General features: G+C 42.7%; 3 protein-coding genes across 10 annotated transcripts; 1 reads left to right on the top strand and 2 right to left on the bottom strand.

The window, feature by feature from the left end:
- Positions 1-42: 42 nt before the first annotated feature.
- On the bottom strand, positions 43-6,392 carry LOC105190721 (TNF receptor-associated factor 6). Of its 5 annotated transcripts, XM_011153620.3 has the most exons (7): positions 5,844-5,903; positions 3,218-3,595; positions 1,323-1,600; positions 1,025-1,173; positions 744-932; positions 363-658; positions 43-298 (listed from the first exon to the last, which is right to left on the bottom strand). In XM_011153620.3, the coding sequence occupies exons 3-7, from the start codon at positions 1,502-1,504 to the stop codon at positions 206-208; spliced, it is 909 nt and encodes a 302-aa protein (XP_011151922.2). In that variant the 5' UTR covers positions 1,505-1,600; positions 3,218-3,595; positions 5,844-5,903; the 3' UTR covers positions 43-205. The 5 variants fall into 5 exon arrangements, with proteins under 5 accessions (XP_011151922.2, XP_025162678.1, XP_011151923.1 ...); XM_025306893.1 differs by lacking the exon at positions 3,218-3,595; XM_011153621.3 differs by lacking the exons at positions 43-298; positions 363-658; positions 744-932; ... (1 more) ...; positions 1,323-1,600; positions 3,218-3,595 and adding exons at positions 4,097-4,941; positions 5,020-5,140; positions 5,229-5,437; positions 5,510-5,634; positions 6,099-6,391.
- Positions 6,393-6,473: 81 nt separating this feature from the next.
- On the bottom strand, positions 6,474-14,461 carry LOC112590447 (uncharacterized). 3 transcript variants are annotated; one of them, XM_025306876.1, is made up of 3 exons: positions 13,463-14,461; positions 8,907-9,139; positions 6,727-8,809 (listed from the first exon to the last, which is right to left on the bottom strand). In XM_025306876.1, exons 1-3 carry the CDS (start codon positions 14,005-14,007, stop codon positions 8,544-8,546), a joined length of 1,044 nt encoding a protein of 347 aa, XP_025162661.1. In that variant the 5' UTR covers positions 14,008-14,461; the 3' UTR covers positions 6,727-8,543. The 3 variants fall into 3 exon arrangements, 2 of the variants coding, with proteins under 2 accessions (XP_025162661.1, XP_025162662.1); XM_025306877.1 differs by having other exon boundaries at positions 6,734-8,809; positions 9,027-9,139; positions 13,463-14,453; XR_003114217.1 differs by lacking the exon at positions 8,907-9,139 and having other exon boundaries at positions 6,474-8,809; positions 13,463-13,520.
- Positions 11,210-18,147, top strand: ZnT77C (Zinc transporter 77C). Of its 2 annotated transcripts, none has more exons than XM_011153623.3 (8): positions 11,210-11,432; positions 14,675-14,867; positions 15,609-15,725; positions 15,828-16,126; positions 16,242-16,486; positions 16,654-16,832; positions 17,040-17,126; positions 17,574-18,147. In XM_011153623.3, the coding sequence occupies exons 2-8, from the start codon at positions 14,679-14,681 to the stop codon at positions 17,979-17,981; spliced, it is 1,524 nt and encodes a 507-aa protein (XP_011151925.2). In that variant the 5' UTR covers positions 11,210-11,432; positions 14,675-14,678; the 3' UTR covers positions 17,982-18,147. The 2 variants fall into 2 exon arrangements, with proteins under 2 accessions (XP_011151925.2, XP_019700436.2); XM_019844877.2 differs by lacking the exon at positions 11,210-11,432 and adding an exon at positions 13,412-13,565.
- Positions 18,148-19,198: the final 1,051 nt, after the last annotated feature.

Genomic DNA, 19,198 nt, shown 5'->3' with positions numbered 1-19,198 from the left:
AAAGATAATATATCACAAACTACAAATCAAGAGTCAATGAGATATAATAATTGTCTAGGCATTTATTGACGATTTATTATTTTTATGTATATCAGTATGCATAAATGTTGATTAATATTGATTACCTTCACTACCTTTGTAATTATAACATATTACAAATTTAATCGTATTATCTAATTTATATGCTATATTTTTGTCTGTTATCCTACCAAACATAGGGTATTAACATTTTTCTTTTTTTGGGATAATTTTTAAAATTCTTACGAAACCACCAATGAGTCAAATATGCACACTCAATCTGAAAAAAAGATAACTTGTATTTTTATCTATCGAAAAGAAGAAACAAATATAAAACTATTTACCTGATTTGCTATAACCCAAACAGTAACGTAATGGAAAGTAGAAGCTTGCCAGAGAATCAGAGATAACATGACATATATCAGTATCTCTGTAAATTGCAATGGTCCTGATACATATTCGAATAATCCATAAAATGGTATTTTGTAATCATGAGATACAACAACACCATCTTTATTCTTACGCAGCCTTGCGAGAATAAAGTTACTATGAAGTTGCATATAGGTAGACAATAGAAATATGAACGCACAAGCGATCGTCGTGGTTGTCAATTTATTCCAGGACCTATTCGTCTGAGGTCCTGCACGAAAAAAAAAGTTATGTATTATATGACAAGAAAATAAGATAGTGCATATTTAAAGGTTTATAAATTTTCGAAAATATACCTCTAACAAAGCCTTCGGATTCGCCTATTAAGCATAGGCATGTTCCAGCGTAATGTATAAATCCAAGCACATAATGGATTATACTTATATGTTGGTCGCTAAATATGTTAACACAGGTTGTTTCATACAGTCTTTTCCAACAGTGTACACATAGTAAAATACTAGCTAGAATTAAATTTTCCACTGGTACTAAAAAAGTAACGAGAAAATCGATTATTCATATATTCAATTCCATAAAGAATTAATATAACAGCACTCAAATATTAAAAAGAATAATATACCTAAAGGTTTTCTGGATGCTCCAAATAATGTATCTAATAATGTGAATATAATTTCGGGTATTTTTCCATCATAAAGATGCTTATAAGATATTAAACAAAGTATAACCGTCGATACTGACGCAGCAAAAATGTAAAAATGTTTAAACCACCTAAGAATTGATATATTTACAGTTTAATTATTGAAAAACGAACTGTTGTCTTTACGCTTATAAGATTTTTATGTAGTATCTTTAGTACTATACATAGCACTAAACTATCATCATTTTTGAAGAAATGCACATTTTAAATTTAAACTTACCTTTTGGGAATGTCACCCTTCTTCGCTAAAGTATGACGTACGTTTGCGTTGAATTTGCCATAGCGATAAATATACGTTATCGATACAGGCAAATGAGATTCCATATAATTCGTTAATAATCCCCATCCTGTCAGAGCAATTGTATTGATAATGAAAACAAAGCGTATGATGTTTGTTTCCATTTCTCGATCTTTCTTGTAACGTGCGCTGACAGACTGATCGTTTGAGTAGAAAATAAAATGAATTTCACTATGTAACTTTCTCCGTGATCTAGGTCACTGAAACAGTAGATACTTTCCTTGCAATGGACATTCATACGTATTATTATGTGAGATACCACAAGAAAATATATTTTTTTATATTATAATTATTTTTATTCACTCCATTGCACAGTGTAAAATATGTGCTTTCAGCAACAATATATATATATATATATATATATATCTTTTGAAACAATTTAGTTCGTTACTGATAACTTAATTCTTTACTGATAACTTAATGATGTAGTAGTACAATAATAGAAAAGTAACACTGATATTTATTATATTACAGCTCTAATAATTATTACAATTTGATTTTCTAAGTGAAAATTGATAAGCTTTTAACGTTTGTAACGATTAACGAATAAGCGACGAGTCATCAACGAATTGTTCAAGACTAAGCTCATCCTGATGATTTTTCAAGTCAATCTTCATTTTTTACAAATCACGCATGTATGCACAATGCATTATTCACAATACATATTGCGTTTGAAAAATTGAAACATAGGATGCGTTCAACAAACATAATACAGTTGAGAATTGCAATAATGCAATTGGTTTAAATTGAGACTTAACAGTAAAGACCAATACCCAAACAGCACACGGATGTCCATTGGACGTCCGTTATATGTTCATTTTTTTTACAAAAGGGCGCGCGTTTGTCACAACTTCGAGCATAGGTAGGGTGACCATATCCCAGTCATAAAAAAAGAGTAAAAGACGGGTAAAAAAAAGTGTATAAAAGAGTAGTAATTACGGTTCCAAAAGAGTACAGTAAGTAGAACACAAAATCATATAAAAGTCAAGGTGACGTCAAATAATATAAAAATTATGTCATTTTGACGTCAAAATGATTTTGTGTTTTATCTGAGACAATGATCAATAGATTACTAGGTACAATATTTAAAATAAAACATAGTGGGTACTAAATAAACCGAGAAATAGTCAGACATATTTTATTATATTATTAAGATATTTTATAATTATATTTTGCACTACTCCGTACATCGTTTAACAATTTCTTATTGTTTAGACAATAATCGTAAAATTCAGAACAATTAAATTCTTTATAATTATATTTAACCATTAATAAATTTTTCACAGAGTCGACAGTAAACCTATTTCTTTCATCAGTCCATTGAGCGTTCATCATACATGAAAACTCTTTCTACGTTTGCATTGTAACAAGGCTCGGTAGTTGCGCAGAATCTCTACGCATAATTAATATTGGCGCTCGCGGCGATCAAATGCCGTGAGTGACAAAAAACATCACCGAAGTCTGCTCACTGGTCAATTATATCGACAAATATAATTCACATTACGGAAAAAAGAGTATATATAAGAATACGATACGTAAAAAGTAGAGAGAGTACTCTTTTTACCACCTTAAAAAGAGTACATATACTCTTAAAAGAGTACATATGATCACCTTAGACATCGGACGTCCTACAGGTTCGATGTCCAATAAGGACATTCTTGTCCAATTTATGTCGTACGGACATAAATTGGACGTGAAACGTACATCCATTGGATGTCCGGTGCTGTCTGGATAATTATTGACAATTTACTGATTTACTGATTGCTTTGTTTCGCTGAATGCTGAATTACAATATAATTTTATTTCAGTGTACGTACCAACTTATCGAGTCTTCAAAGCAAACTAAAGCTTATCTAAGTGTCCAGTAATGATGTAACAGTCAAATACAGGGTATTTCAAAACAAGTTTATAGAGTGGAGAAATCTCATGGAGATAAACAACATAAGATAAGATAAACAACAAGATAAGATAAAGAAAAAATCCTATACTGTTTTGCGATATTCGCAATAATTTATTAATAAGACATCTGAGGAGTGGGCGCACACCGAAATGAATGATTGGAGAAGCATTGTGGCCTCTCGGTCCTGTCGATCTAGCAACTGTTGCTGGTGCATAGCGAAGGAAAAGATAACACGCCGCTATACGTGTATTATTTCGTTGCTTCTCGCTGCATCTTTATATTTCGCCACAGATTTCTGTAATTAATAACTCAATAACTATTGCGAATGTTGCAAAACGGTATGGGATTTTTATGTTTGTCTTAATTCGGTCCATGTCTTCAAAGATAAATTCTAAAACACTAACAAAGTAAGTTACATATTAGTTATATATTATATTTTTAAAATTTTATAACAAGTTTCATGGTACTGGAAAGGACATAATCGGCTTATATTGAATCAAATCATATAAAATGCAGGTGTTACAGACAGTAAAGATAATGGCTGAGTTCCGATATTCACTGCCAGTGCTGAAAATATATAGTTTGTGTCACATATACTATAGATTTTCAGTACTGACAATAAATATCGGAACGCAGTCAATATATTGTTCAAAAATATCTATAGTGTATGCAAACAGTTTGATGTAATATTAAAAAAATAACAAATTATACACACACACACACACACACACACACACACACACAGACACACACATATATATATATATATATATCATTAATTTCACAACTAAAAAAATAAATTGGAATTAATCTCTTTATTCTTCTGAATCGCATTCGTGTCATACGAATATTGAGTGAACATGTTTACAACTTGGAAAAATGGAGAGAAGACATCGGTGACGTCCGCTAACAATCATGTAATTATAAATTATAAAAATTATAAATTATAAAAAAAATAATTATAAACTATAAAAAAAAATTATAAAAACATTACGTTCTCTCTATGTAAGTGCACTTGAATGCAGTATGTCGAGCCGGACTCACGTCGATGGCATATTATATTTATCATACGCACGAACTTCTATTCTAAAAACTAGACTGTCATGTTGTACAAAATCGATCACATCGTTTAAGCGTACGAATTCTGTATAACCGAAGCTACGTTTATTCAGTTCGCACGTTGGCCTACGAAATGCCTCGAGATCCGGTCTCGACGATGTTATCTCGCGTATATTGTTCTCCGAATTGCGCGGATGTACCAACACGAAGCACATCGTGCCGTAGAACGGCCAGTCGAGAGCGTCGTCGTTTTCCGACTTCATAATATGCAAGAGCAGGGAGAGATAATTCGAGTCCCTAGAAGACACATTGATCCTAGCGCAGATTTTATATCCATTGGATCCCGTGTAAAATCCGGGACTGTAAAACATCTTTAGAGGATCGTTAATCATGGCTGTGAGTTTCTCTTGGAAAGATTTCAACCTCCACACATAAACCCCATTGCAATTTCGCAGGTACATCTCTTCCTGATTAAAGCAAACTGATGTTTGCAGTGTGGTCAATTGTTTTTTCTGATTAGACACAGTTATGGTGAGCTCGCGATTTTCCTGTTCCAAAATTACTAGTCTTTCGTACAAGTTTCTGAAAATAAAATTTTGTCCATTTTTGCAAGTGTTCTGCAACAAGCTACTTTAGCATAATTTAATATAATTGACATACTTTAGCAATAGTTCCCAATTAGGAGGAGGTCCTTCCCTTTCTGAAACTTCTGTTTCTCTTTTTGGAGGTGGATCCCATAACTTTGACTCTGCTGACATAGCATTAGTAGTACCTTGTACCGCTAATAAATATAGCAATTGCAATTAACTCAATTGTATAGAGAAAATACAAGTAATTCATATCTTTAATCACATAAAAAAATAATATACCTTGTGACTCTGAAAGGTTTCTCTTATAAGTACATTGACTAATATGAGTCTCCATATCCACAGGTGATAATTCTACTTGACAGCCAAATTGTTGATAAGGACAATTTGTACGCTGCTGAGATATTTCTCTACTGGTATAAAGATCTCTAAAGAGATCATTTTCAGATTTTAAAGGGCGACTATCAACAGGGCAACAAGCACCTTCCTTCCTGATAATATTAAAATAAATGATTCAATGTTTATACGATAATGGATTGTTAATTGCACAAAATGAAACTTACTGAAGCCAAGTATGTATACATTGTGAACAGAACTTATGTCCACAGGATGTTAAAACTGGATCGCGTAGCCATGTTAGACAAATGGGACACTCAAATCTAGGTTCTAGGTTGACATTCTCACCACACTGTACGCAGTGAAATTGCAAGTGGATTTATTAATTAAGTCTGATAGTTGCACGATTAGTATAAAACTTAAAGCAAATGCATAAGGGTATAAGTATTCATGGTAGAAATTAGTTTTGTCACATTGATGAATGACAGAACAGAAGAATTTAGTTACTTTATCTCTTACCTTACCCTTAATTTACATACCACAGAAATGAGTGATACTTACGTTTCCATTCTCCTCAACAGCTTTAGTGGATATAGTCACACTACTTGGTTCTTCCATAATCTGTAATAGGAATAATCATTAAACCATTAATATATATACCAAAGTTAAATGATTGAAAGATTAAAATTTGAAACAAGCTATATTGACCAATAATCATATGATGCAATTATGTATGCTGAATCACTTTTTCATTATACATACAAAGTACATTATACATACAAACGTGCAAACAAAGACATAACAGTCTCAACTTACCGTACAGTAAATATTCTGTGATCTCGCGTACAAATGTGAAGAAACGTTTAAAGATTTTATGTGCAATGAAGAGAAACAATAACCTCAGATACAAAATTCGTGGAAAAAATATGATTTATTAAGATCTATTCAAATTGTGTAACTTTTAGCAATATCTTTTTTCTTTTATATAACAATTTACTATGTTATTTTCTCTCTCGAACAAGCTTTCTTCGAACAGCACTCTCAATTTCTTTTCCGTTTTACAGCAGTATCTTCGTTTCCCGACAATTCTGCCGGAGGAAAAGATTCGAAAGTGACGCCATCTTACATAATTTAGCGAAACTATCACAAAACTAAATGTAACTTTCACAAAAAATATCTCGTTATCTTGGCTTTATGGCAGCCGGTAAATTGTGGTTTGAGTCTCGGCTAAAATTTGATTTTTAGTCATAACTCAAATTACAATTTCAAGTCTCGGGTAAATTTATCGATCTTCATAAAATTTACTTTGGACCAAACCAAGAAATTTTCGTGAACTCAAGGTGACAGTACTTCAGGAAACTTCATTATCTATATGCGGGGAAAAGAAGATGTTGTGTTACCATAAGAGTTTTACCGCTACATTCGAAGGAAAAATATGCGAGCAGTTTTCTTGCATGCAAGAAAGAATTATCGTTTATTATCAGAATTATTCAATCATGTGAGGAGTTAATTTGCTTAGGGTGTAAAGGTAATTTGGTATATATGTTATATGTACATTATCTAAAGTATCGTACAACAAATTATTACCGTGCAATGTCTGTTTTCTTGTGATACATCGCGATCACCGTAACAAGCGTTACCGTTACCGTTACCGTAACGGAACGACGAGTGCTAGGATTCAACCCTTATTTAGATTCTACAAATGATCGCGATGTGCCTCAGGCTTCTTACGTCTGATCCATATTCTCTCTAGTCTATAAATTATGCAAGATAAGGATAAAATTTTTCAACAAAACATTACTCATCTGACGCACGCTTTCGCGCGGATTCTTTTTAAATTTATTCACTTAAAGTAAGAGATTACACGATGAAACACACAACAAAGACGTGCGCGCGCGTATTTCGAATCATATATACGCACGCTTGTCGCTCGGTTGTCATGCACGAAACATTCGTCGTCTAATGAAAAAAAAGAAAGAAAGAAAGGATGACTAATGGGGAACAGTCCTGTTTCCTGCTTCCGTTCGCCGTTATAATCCATTCTTGTCCCCGAAGCGAACGAACCGGCAACGATCGTAATAACAGCGTTATGTCAAACCGGCGGGCATGTCACGATCGTAACGAGCATTCCTCGATTTTATTACGAAACTCACAATATCGTAGCAGTCGACTTTCTATCGTCGAGTTCGTCGTAAGAACGCGCGGATTACGCGTCGATTTTAAATCGACGCGTTCGGCCGACCAGACGACCAGCGTCTTGATTAAATCAGGTAATACCACGATAATCCGGCTGTTTTGCATGCCATTAGAGCGACGCGGATACAGACCGCGATATCTCCCCGAGCGATGTAAATTGTAATCACAATAAGCCGAAGAAACACTCGGCCGTCAGTCGTGTTATGCTAATATTTCAATGCGCTTCTTGCACGAGATCCCGTCGTCATAATTAGCTTTCACGGTGTCCAAGGCGAGACGGGATTAAATCGCGCGTCGCTCCGGCTCGCGCGTGGCTCGCGCGGCAATCTCCCCCGTTTTATGTAATTCAGGTCCCGTCACGTACAAAAGTGCCCGTAGAGGCGCGAAAAATGAGGCAAGAAGAAGAGAGCTGAAGTTGTTCCTCTGAACTGCATATTTCGCCTGTTCGGAGAAAGTGCAGGATAATATTCCTCGCGTCCGCGTTGCGTCTCGCGTCGCGGAGGTATCTCGCGAACGGCGTCCGCGAACGGCAGCTCGTTATCGGCTTCATTCGGCCGGGTGGATTCTTTCGACGGCCGCGAGATGTTTTCGAACAAAGCAGCCGGAAACGGCACTTTCGCACTCACACGTAGAAAGTGCCGCTCGAATCCGCGCGGATCGGTCATTGGCGCGACTTGTCGCGGCACACGCTCGAGGACAAGCCCGACGCTATGATATTTAATCAGCAATGATATTTAATGAGTATATATATATATATATATATATATATATATGGTCCAACTTGTTCGTTTCTTCTCGCTTTCGACGACAAACGCGCGGACTGGAAAGGAGGGTGGATAATTACATACATATAATATCGCCGAGACGCGAGGATGACAGTGAGCGGAAGTGTCGACTCGTCTTCGTCCTCGTGGACAAGCGCGTTTGGATCGGCGTCGATTTTCCTGGCTGGCAAGCGTTCGTTCGCACCTGAACCAGTCGTGTCACGATAGGTGAGCCGATCGAGGCCAAGCGTGATCGGCTCTTTTCATGGTCGCGCTGGCAGCCGCGATACGGGCTTTACGATCACCGGTCGTGATTGAACGGCCGTCGCGTGGGTGCGAAGGTGCGAGAACCCAGCGGACGTGTGTCTGATGGTCCAAGTTCGAGTCGGTGATTTCGTCGGTTGCACCGCAGATATGCGAGTGTACATCGAATTTCAAAGCGGCCGAACACACTGATCCCCTTGGGGCACTTTGAAACGCAGGAGCGATGGTCCAACGAGAGAGAACTCGTTCCCAGCGATTGGGTTTTCTCACTGAACATCCACTCCTCCCGAAATAAGCGTATATCTGAAAGAAGAAAAAGAAATGTTCTAAAGATGTTCCAACACCGAGTCGGCAAATCTGCAATTGCAGTGTCGAGATGAGAAAGACCGCTTATAATTACGTATCTCGGAGAACAGGTGAAATTTCAACGCAATGACATTGCACAGAGGTAACTGTTGCACCGCGTAAGTGTTGTTTTCGAATATTGCACTGACGACGATGTTATGTAAATGTTGTATACCGAAGAAGATGTTGTATACCGCTGGAACTTGATGACCAACGCGGCGCGCACAATTGCGATAATTGGGCGGGCACCGCGTGTCGACTTCATCGACGTCGTAACGCACAATTAACCTGTGATAACGAAAAATAAGCCGATTATCCTCAAGGTGTCTGTGTGCTCTGGGCTGTAAATACTCGTCCACCGAGGATCGTGTCACTGTGTTAGCACTGGGACATTGTTAGCGTTTGTTCAATGCCATCGTATCCGAGGAAGTACAATTAGCGTTATCGGAGTCGCTGCAACCGGAGTACGCGTTTCCGAAAGAACGTGCGAAGGGATCAAGTGCGAGCGCTCGTGGCGTGTCAGTCGATCGACGCCAATGACAAACGTTGGGCAAGATTGCCAATAAAGGAGGAAAACTCCGCGCGGCACTCGAATTTATCCCAGAAGTACCGCGCGATACGTATAAGTTCGCGCGTGACGTGCGGAAATCACTTTCCGGAGAAGAGAAGCTGGAGGAGAGCCCCTGGACGAAGTGTGAATCGCGTGAATCAGACGGATCGTCCTGGTCGGATTTCATCGCGCGTTTTCAATATTTTTTAAGCGTACAGCTGGCGAGACGGCGAAAAGGCGGAAATGTCGTTACTCGTACGATGATATCTTCTAATTACGTTTTCCTAACGTTTCTCCTGGTTCTCGCTGTTTGCTAGAAAGTGACCGATCGTTGAAAACCTTCAGAAGCGGAACGCTAAATATAGATTGAAACATCGATTAATAAGGAAGATTATAGCGACTGCAGTGATTGCCGTGCCGTCGTTGTATCTTAAACGTGAGTTTCACGCAGTTGAGTTTTCTCGAGTCGCACGTGCAACCTGCGCTCCGGCAGGTTGTGCGTTTCGCGAAAGAATTTTACCTGTCGCGCTTTCGTCCTTGACTGTGAAACGTTAACTTTATGCGTATTTCTCAGTGGGCTTTCGCGTCCCGCGTTGCGGGAATTATTCATGAGGAAATGGACGTGCATATGTCTCGCGCTGGTCGTTCGTCCGCCCGGCGAAATTGGATTATCGAATGCACCGGGATGAAGAAGCGGTTAGCGCGCTTCGATCGCTGCTTATCTCTCGTGTATCGCTCGATTGAAAAGAATTCGAGCGACAAACTGAAGAGATATCGCAGAAGGATCTTGAGATATCGGAGGAGCTGCGTTTCAAAGGGCCACCACTTATCTCCCGATGCTTCGGCTCGAAGCGCAACTATTTCGAAAGGTGCGAACGCGCTCAATTGAATCTGTTACTACGCGCGAAGACGCGTCGTCATCAGTCCGATAGCTATTGAAATGTTGAAGAAGTCGCTGCTGATTTGTCACTTGCGATAAGAAAGGAGACGAAAGCGCGATGCTGACTACATTGGGCTTCGACTCGCGCAAGGTCCACGAATTCGGAAGCTTTGAATTTTCTCTCTTCCCTGAGACTCATCTCCGCATTGTTCACGTCCTCGTTTCATACTTACACGTTGACAAACACAACGATAGCAACGGTCGTCGAGCAAATCAAGCCGGAAATCGCGATCGAGCGGCGATCGGAGCGGCGATCGGAGCGGCATGAATGACGAAAGCACTAAGCTGCTGAAGAACCATAAACCGCCGCCCATAAGACGGCCGAGATGCTCTCGTAACGACACTTTCGTCGCTTCTCTTACAGCGTTATATCACAGCGTCGTGCGATAATTGCGCTCCCGGAAAGAGAGAGAGAGAGAGAGAGAGAGAGAGAGAGAGAGCGCGTAAAAAGAGGAAGCCAACGGCTCGACGGTTAATGATGATATCAACAAGATTAAAGCGCGACGCGCCTCTCCCGCACCTCGGCTGGCGGCCTACCGTCGAAGGACGATCGCAGAGGCGCGAGTCGCCGCCGCACTTTGCCCTTCGTCAGAGAGGCCTAATGAGTTTTGAGGCTTCGTCGAAAGCCAGCCGAGAGCCTCGCCGAGCGGAGAGACGCGCGAAGGCGCGAAGATACGGCCCGGCCGGAGCGAATTCTCCTTTATTTTGGATATTAAGGACATCATTCTTTCGTGATGTACTGCGCTTCAGCATTTCATTTGACCAGCCGATAATCCTCGAGACTGATAATCGCCGCGTTATCGGCTACTCTCCGACTACTTTCGATCACAACAGCCAGCCGATATAATCTACGCGCGGACAGAGGGAAACGTCAGTTCGACCGCGCGATATGCGCGAGTTGCACGATTCCCGTCGGCCGTCGGCAGAAAATCTCCGTCGCGAATTCGCGCCTCGATCGCTCGTAACTGGAGCGACTGGATCATTGAAAGTCAATGTAACCGGCGAGATTAATTTACCGCGTACTCGCGTTCCCGAGCACCGATCGTTTGCACGCGAGCACACATCGCCCGGCGATCCGGCGGAGTTCGGAGGTCAGTAGCAGTTTCTCGTCGGCATCGCACAGCGACAAATCGTCGCTTCTTGTAAGAGGAACAGACAGAGGAGAAGGAGCGAGAACTGTGTATCGAAAGTACACGTAGGCAGTTTAGCTATTTTCTCGATCGAGACGGCTCCTAAAAATGTCTACGAGAAATGTCTCTCAGACGTCTGAAAGAAAGCCCGCTTGTTTCAGACGTCTCTCAGACGGAGCGCACGCAGAAGAATCGACGCGACGAAGCAAACGAAGCCAGATGCGTTTTGGCCGAGGAAGGGAGAATTTCTCTCGCTCGCACAAGCAAAATTGCTCCTCAAGTAATCCCACCTCGGTCAAAACACGCGTTTGGCGCTCGTTCATTGTCGCGTTAGCTCGTGCAAACTTTCGTCTCCGTGTGTTTTAGACACTTGCGCGCGGTCTTTCGCGGGGGATCTCCCCCGCGTATTTACTCGCGATACAGCTCGCGATCGATCTTTTCAGGCGGGGTGACGCCTCCGCAGCGAAATTCGAGAGCGCGCGACCTTTTTGCCTGACCGTCTCGTCGTTTCATCGTCCTTTCTGCATTTTATTGTCGTTATTGTCGTTATTATTCGGCCGATTATGAGCGCTTCCGATAAGATAGGAGCAATCTAGTGGCGGAATATTTTTTTCCGTCTCCGCGCGTCCGCGATGAGAGCCGATGGGTTGCTCTCGGGTCGCTCTCGAATCGCGCGTAATAATAACTGCTGCTCGGTTTCATTGCATTTTTATGTCGCGCAATGCGTCGCGCGTTCAGTATGACCGTCCAAGATGACGCCGACGCTAATGATCGGAGAAGCGGGTATTTCGTTGTTCAAAGCCCATTTACCGTGCCCGGATGTTCGCAACTAACGCTTTGATGGACTCCCCCCCCTCCCCTCCACCCTCGATTCAACACAGAGACGTCGGATATGCTCGTGTAACTCGCTGTGAATTGTGCCGTTCACGTCCATGTGTGTGTGCGTGTGTGTGTGTGTGTGTGTGTGTGTGTGCATACGCGTGTCGTCGTGACGATGACGATGACGGCGTTCGCTGCGCTCGTGAACGAACGTCGCGCGACTGTAAAACGAAAGAGAAAGAAAGAGAAGCGCAATTTTGTCGCACCTGAGCGAACGTTGCAGACCGGAAAGAATCCGTCGTCGAGACTGTCAAATGGCGGGAAATCGAAGGAAGGAAAAAGAAAAAAGTTGTATTTTGCAGCACTCGAGTCTCATTACGGAAACCGAAACCGTTGACGAAATCGTAAGAGCTTTCGAATTTCAACTTCTTTAGAACAGATACCTGAATTTATAACGATTGGTCGCGATTGCCGATTTGGACGGCGAGAGACGCGGATCAGCACCGAGCACGGGCTTGCCCGGTGAATGAGGAAGACGCCCCCTGATGCTTTCCGTCGTGAATTTCTCTCGACTCGTCGGATTCGTCGCGAGTAAACGTATACATGGCCGACCTGCTCGAAATCGTTGCCGAAATTGTCGGAAAGCCGCGCGACGTCGCCAATCTCGCCGCGAGGCGAGGCTCACGATTTTCGCAGACAACAACAAATGATTCATCATCGGCTTAACGGTGCCGATCGCTCGCATCGGCATCCGGATCCGGCTTTCGAGGAAGAAACTATATCCCGAGGTGCAGCGCGCGCGCGAGACACGCAGATTGTCTGGCGATGCGACGGTGAATAAATAATAAGCGCGACTATGGAGATTAATCGCCCCCGGGGCGATTCGTCAGTCCGGGCTGACGAGTCGCGTGGGATACCGCGATTTCCAGCGGGACGAAGAGGCCGATCGCGCTCCGCAGGAGTTCAAACACCGCGGGGCATCTCTGCAGCCGCCGTCGCCGCCGTCGCCGCTCCAATATCGTTTTGCACGCTCGACCGTCTCGTTCAGTCGGGTGTCCGCTTCTTCAGCGATCCCCCGCGTCTTTCCACGTCCATCCCCGGGGAACGTCGCTTGAACGGTAAAGAACGCGACATCACTCGCTCAGAAACGGCGCGTCGTTCCTCTTCCTTACCTCAGGCGGTGCATCCCGTTGTGCGATCGCCGCTCGCGCGCGGTCACCGGTCTCCGTCTCGAGGACTCCGCGGATCGCTTCCGGTTGCCAAAGCCAGCGCAGGGTACGTATGGTCGAGCGTCTTCGATCGTTTGACGGTCGCGTCGCGTAAGTATTGTTGATGAAGCCTCGGAAAAGAGCGTCGGATGCAGCGGAGGCGACGACGCGCTTTCGTGTCGAATGAAACTTATGTGGTTCTCTTTTAGTAAGATAAGAAAGGGTTCTCTCTCTCTCTCTCTCTCTCTCTCACACACGATTTCTCCGTCCGTGAATATCACAGGCGCCGACATATGTATTGAACAATTTCCAAGATGCAAGATACTTTTTAATGATTTAGAGAGAAACGTGTGTGCGCACGTTTTGCTGAACGAACAGCGCAGACTCGATGAGATGCACTTGTCGCACTTCTCCGCGAAAACGCGACTGAACCTTTCCTCGCGACGTGTCGCAAATTGACTGATTGGAACGCATTGACCGCGTTCACTCACAATGCCGAGTCGAGTCATTTTATCTTCCTCAGAATGCGATAGGCCGGGTCTTCCTTTTTTTCTGGTTCCTTTTTACCCGCTGAAAGAGCGTATAAAGAGCCCACGTCGCGATTGTCTTGTTATGATCCTGCCTGCGCGCAGAGGATCTCGCAATAAACAAGCTGCCGCGTAATCTCCCCTCGCTGCAAGCACGTTTTTCCGCCGCGTATATGTGTGTCATTACAATGAAGGCGCGCTTCACAACTATTTTAGCTCCCCTCGCGGTCGAAACGAATGTCTGATCCGAGTTACGTCTGCTTCCTTCGCGGAGGAGGAGGAGGAGGAAGGTGAGATCGCTCTCGCCATTCACGGCACAGTCGTATATTTGAGTAAACACAGCCTGCGAACTCCTGGAGTTCCGAAGAAAGTCCCGTCGTCATGTGAGAATCTCGCGTGAACCCGAACTCCCGTGAAGACTTCGAAGCGTGCCGGGTTCTCTCCCGAGTCCCCGCGTGTCGCGCGCGACTTCTTCGGGGAGACGGGAGTAAATTCCGGTCTCGAATCGAGACCGCGCTTGTGCGAAAAATGCGAGAGACATGCAGCCGCTTAGAATAACAGCCAGACGTAGCGGTTGATCCTCCTCCGCGTGTCGACGACGTGTCGTCGAAAGAACGGGTAGACAGACGTTCACCACGTGTCTCCGCAGGATCATGGCTGTGAAAGAGTGGTTCAGGAGGCTGCAGCCGGTCCAGCTGTACCTGGTGCTGTTCTTCACCACGACTTTCTTCTTGGTCGAGATTGTCGCCAGTCACGTGACCCACTCGCTGACTCTGCTCCTCAACGCGTATCACATGCTCTGCAACATCGTGGCGCTAGTCGGCTGCATCGCTTCGATCAAGGTGAGCACGTGAAGCCGTCACTCTCGCTTACGAAATCGACACTCACGCGAGCGCGTCCATGACGGCGCGGCGACATTAATCTTTTAACCCACTTCATTCATATCGCGCGCGCGCGCGCGCGCCGTGCGAACGATTCCAAGTGTTCTTTTCGCGCTAATTCGCCTCCTCCGCGAGTGTGACACGAAGGACTCGGATTCTTGACTCTCTGTGCGAATTGCCGACAGTTCTTCATCGTCGACAGGCGAAGTGTAAAGTCTGATTTTGCTTGGAGAATGATGAATGATCGAGCGGGAACTCAAAGGACTGCTTGTGAAATTACTCGTCTATTTATTCCTTGTTGAAATGATTTTTGCTCGATAACTCGCTCGATCACTCGATAACATTGTTGAGAACAATGCGCGCATTCTGTGTTATTTGATAAAAATCTCAGGGAAAATCCAGGCTCGAGAAGGCTCGCATTAAGGCACCGGCGCGCACACACGAAGTGTATCGCCTCGATAACTCGGCCAAGTTCGCAATGACACACCGTGTCGTGTATCCGTGTCGAATTTGGTGAAACGCGAGGCGCACGCGATATTACCGCAAGTAATTGATGAAGACGTACGACAGGCCCGTGGTACTTGGTACGAGTGCCCTCGCGCGTTGCAACGCGCAAAATCCTCGAGTGCATTTTCTCCGCGACGCGCTTTCCCCACGACTAATAATCCGCAATTGTAACGCGAACTATCGTGTTACTTGCAGTACACCTACCGGGAGAAGTACAGCAGTAGCAGCGGCTGCAGTTCGCTGAGGAACTCGGCGATCTGCATCAATGGCGAGGAGCAAGGTTCCGCCACGTCGTTGTCGACGAAGACGAAGGTACGATCGATATCGAGAGAGCTCGCTCGGGTGAGATATTCTCGGATCTATTCGATTTAGAGTCGAATCGATTGATGAATCTGCGGAAACTCCTTTCCGCAGGAATCATGGTCGGATAGGCGGATGAAGAATACTTTCGGATGGGCCAGAATCGACATCGTCACTATGCTCGTCTGCTTCGTTTTCCTCGCCTCTTTTTGCTTCTCCATACTGATGGAGGCCTTGCAGACGTTGGTGCACATCGATCACCTGGACGAGATGCACCACCCGTTGCCGGTGCTGTGCATCGGCGCTTCCGGGATTCTCCTCAACGCCGTCTGTTACATCCTGATCGGCGGGTTCACGTTCAACCAGGGCATCTTCCTGCACGTCACGAAGAGCGGAGATGTGATACTCTGCAGGCGAGTCTCATAGTTGTACTCTAATCTCGATGCTGAAAAAATATGTTCCTTTCTCTACGATATCTTTCGCACGAGATCGAAGTTGATAGAAGACGTGGTACATTTGATGTTGCAGAAATGTGAGTTCACAAGAGGTGAAGGACGGCGAGCAGCAACTGTCAGCGCAGACTAGGCGAAGTCCCTTGGCGTTACCGAAAAGCCAAGGCTTTCGAGAAACGTGTCGCGATATTTTCGGCTGCGTCTTTGTCGTACTGGTGTCAATCTTGGTCTACTTCACCGACTCCGGAGTGGCCAAGTATATTGACCCAGTCTTTGCCATTATTTCGTCGATCTCTTTGTTTGTTCTGTGTTACCCATACAGCAAGTATTTTCTTTAACACAAATTTATGATACGATAGCATATAAACTAAAATACTAATCTAACATTAATTTTTTATTTGTTACTAGCGAGAGAAAGAGATATTTTAATTCTTGCAAATTATTGTGACGATATATTAATCGACCTATTTTATTATTTTTCCCCGCAGTGAAAGAGTCGGGCTTGATACTGCTGCAGACAATTCCTAATCATATCAATATCGATTCTCTTAAGAGAGAATTGTTGAAAGCTTTTCCGGGTATAGTCAACGTTCATGATCTTCATGTTTGGCAATTAGCAGGTGACAAAATAATCTCCACAGCACATATAATATTTTTAAATCCAAAGGTATTTATTAGTTACATTGATATTTTGCTATGTGTGTGTGTGTATGTGAATTTACTTAGAGTATTTAATGAAAAATATTCACTGTGTGTAAATAAAGAAACGAGAGGCTTCTTTGCTCCTACATTTGAAAAAATATACATTTGCAAGTATTATATATGAATTGCACTCGATATCTATTAAAATTGAAGCGTCTCCGTTCTTTTATAGGTTTACGCCAGTATCAAAGATCAAGTCACTGCCTTCTTCTTCGAGATGGGCATTACTCAGGTGACCGTACAGCCGGAGTTTCACAAGGTACGCGAGACGCTAACAATAAAAATAGAAACTCTGTTCATAAAATTAATTTTCTCTGAAGATTAGAAGAACTTGATTGTAAGGAGACCAAGAAATTTCTATAGGATATTTTTAATCATTCTCTCTCTCTCTCTCTCTCTCTCTCTCTCTCTCTCTCTCTCTCTCTTTCTCTCTCTCTCTCTCTTCCTCGATTATTCACTGCCCTCATGCAAACAATGTAAACTTTGTCAGTTATCTTAATCGACTTTTAAGTCGGCTGAATATTCAGACAATTATTTTTGCTCGCGATAACAGAGATTATCGTCTGTTGTTACGGAATTTTCATCATTGAGAGACCGTCCGGTGAACGATTCTGTTGCACAAAGTGAGACTTTTCTCTCCGTGTATCTGTTCAATTACAATTTGTCGAACGTTAACATCATTCTGCACGTTGTAACACTTCCGCAGATGAAACCGCATATGGACAGGACTGATTGTTTGATTCGTTGCCACGGCGAGCACTGCAGTTCCTCGCAGTGCTGCTCCCGCGAGAACTTCCTCGAGGAGAGCAGCTGCAAGTCAGAGAAAGACGCGCACACAATCAGCAGCAAGTACGAGAAAAAGGAGATAATACCGGCCTCGTCCACAATCAATCTGGAGAGGTTCACCGTCTACAAGGAAGAAAGCCCAGAACGACTTGTGAGCAAGACGAAACTCGAGAGACCTACACGTGACCCAACGTATGAGAACACGTGTCGTACGGGTGACCGACAAAAGGAGCAAAGTACTCGAGATATCAGTACTGACAGTAGTTCCTGTGAGAGAGGTGATAATATTACCGATCGGACCTCCGCAACCGCCGACAACAACATTTAGGTCGCAACGTCATATCTTAAACCACCGTATCTTAATTGTTGAGCGTCACTAATTGTTAGAACAGAAAATGGTCTTTTCTTTTATTATTACCGAGGCCGGAAACGGCTTTAACGGTTAAGCGGTTCGACGTGAAGACTGCAAGCAATTGGGTATTACTATATCTGTACATACATATACAAATCCAATCAGATAGATATTAATTAGCGTCTGACGGCTTTTCGCATACCGCGAGCAGTAACGTGCGCCGCTTATCAGACGAGCGCGCTATATTGACTTCGTGCGCAAGTTCGTGAGCTCTCTAGCACGATAAAACGTTCTTCGGAAAACGAAACTCTCTGGTCAACGTGAGTAGTCAATGTAAATGCCCGTCACTTTTTTTCAGTGTGTATGTGTGTGTGTGTGTGTGTATTATGGAAGTGACTTCCTTAATAGGGATTAACAGTCGTTTATTTTATCGCCAAGTGATTTCACGACTCTTCGTTTTATCGTTAATTCCCAGGAAATTACTATATTAATCATAGCAAATAAATAGCGTATCAGAACTCCTTTTCCTCTTATAATGTTATCTTATATTATTATTTTCGATTATTTGATTATTTTGGCAGTTCCGTCAAGAGACAAAACCATCATTATTGGTATTACACTTTCTCTCAAATTGCACAATTTAATGAATGATCTCTAGAGTTGGGTATTTATCTGCACGACAAATTTGAACAAAGCTCTAGAGATAACACGTATCACACACCGACAGCAGTTCCTACTAACGATGATAAGAGTGGGCGTCGAATCAAAAAACAGCGTCGACGACGACGATAGCGCTGTATCTTAAGTTTGAGTATGTTTAAGCAGATAATTGCTTAGCCATCGATAGCAAGGGCCAATAACCCCAAGTTCTGCACAATGTTGCTCAGGAATATAACAGAGAAGCAGAAAGCATTTTGACATATAATCCACGCTTCTATCTCATTAATATCTTAATTAATATTACAAGTGACGATTACAAGACGAAGAAATTAGAACAGCTTCTCGACAAGGAAACCATAATATTAACCAAGCAATTAGCACGCGAAATTAGTATAACTGTGTTGTTTTAATCGAAGCGTGTGTCGCTATTGTGACTTATTTATTTATTGATGCATCTTCAATCGCTTTGTTATTAATATTCGGTCAAAAGCAATTTTATTTATTCCCTTTGATCGTTACCAAATTACTTGCAG

This window comes from Harpegnathos saltator, unplaced genomic scaffold (assembly GCF_003227715.2).
Source record: "Harpegnathos saltator strain DR-91 unplaced genomic scaffold, Hsal_v8.6 scaffold81, whole genome shotgun sequence".
Taxonomy (NCBI): domain Eukaryota; kingdom Metazoa; phylum Arthropoda; class Insecta; order Hymenoptera; family Formicidae; genus Harpegnathos; species Harpegnathos saltator.
This window is presented reverse-complemented; position numbering and strand designations above follow the sequence as displayed.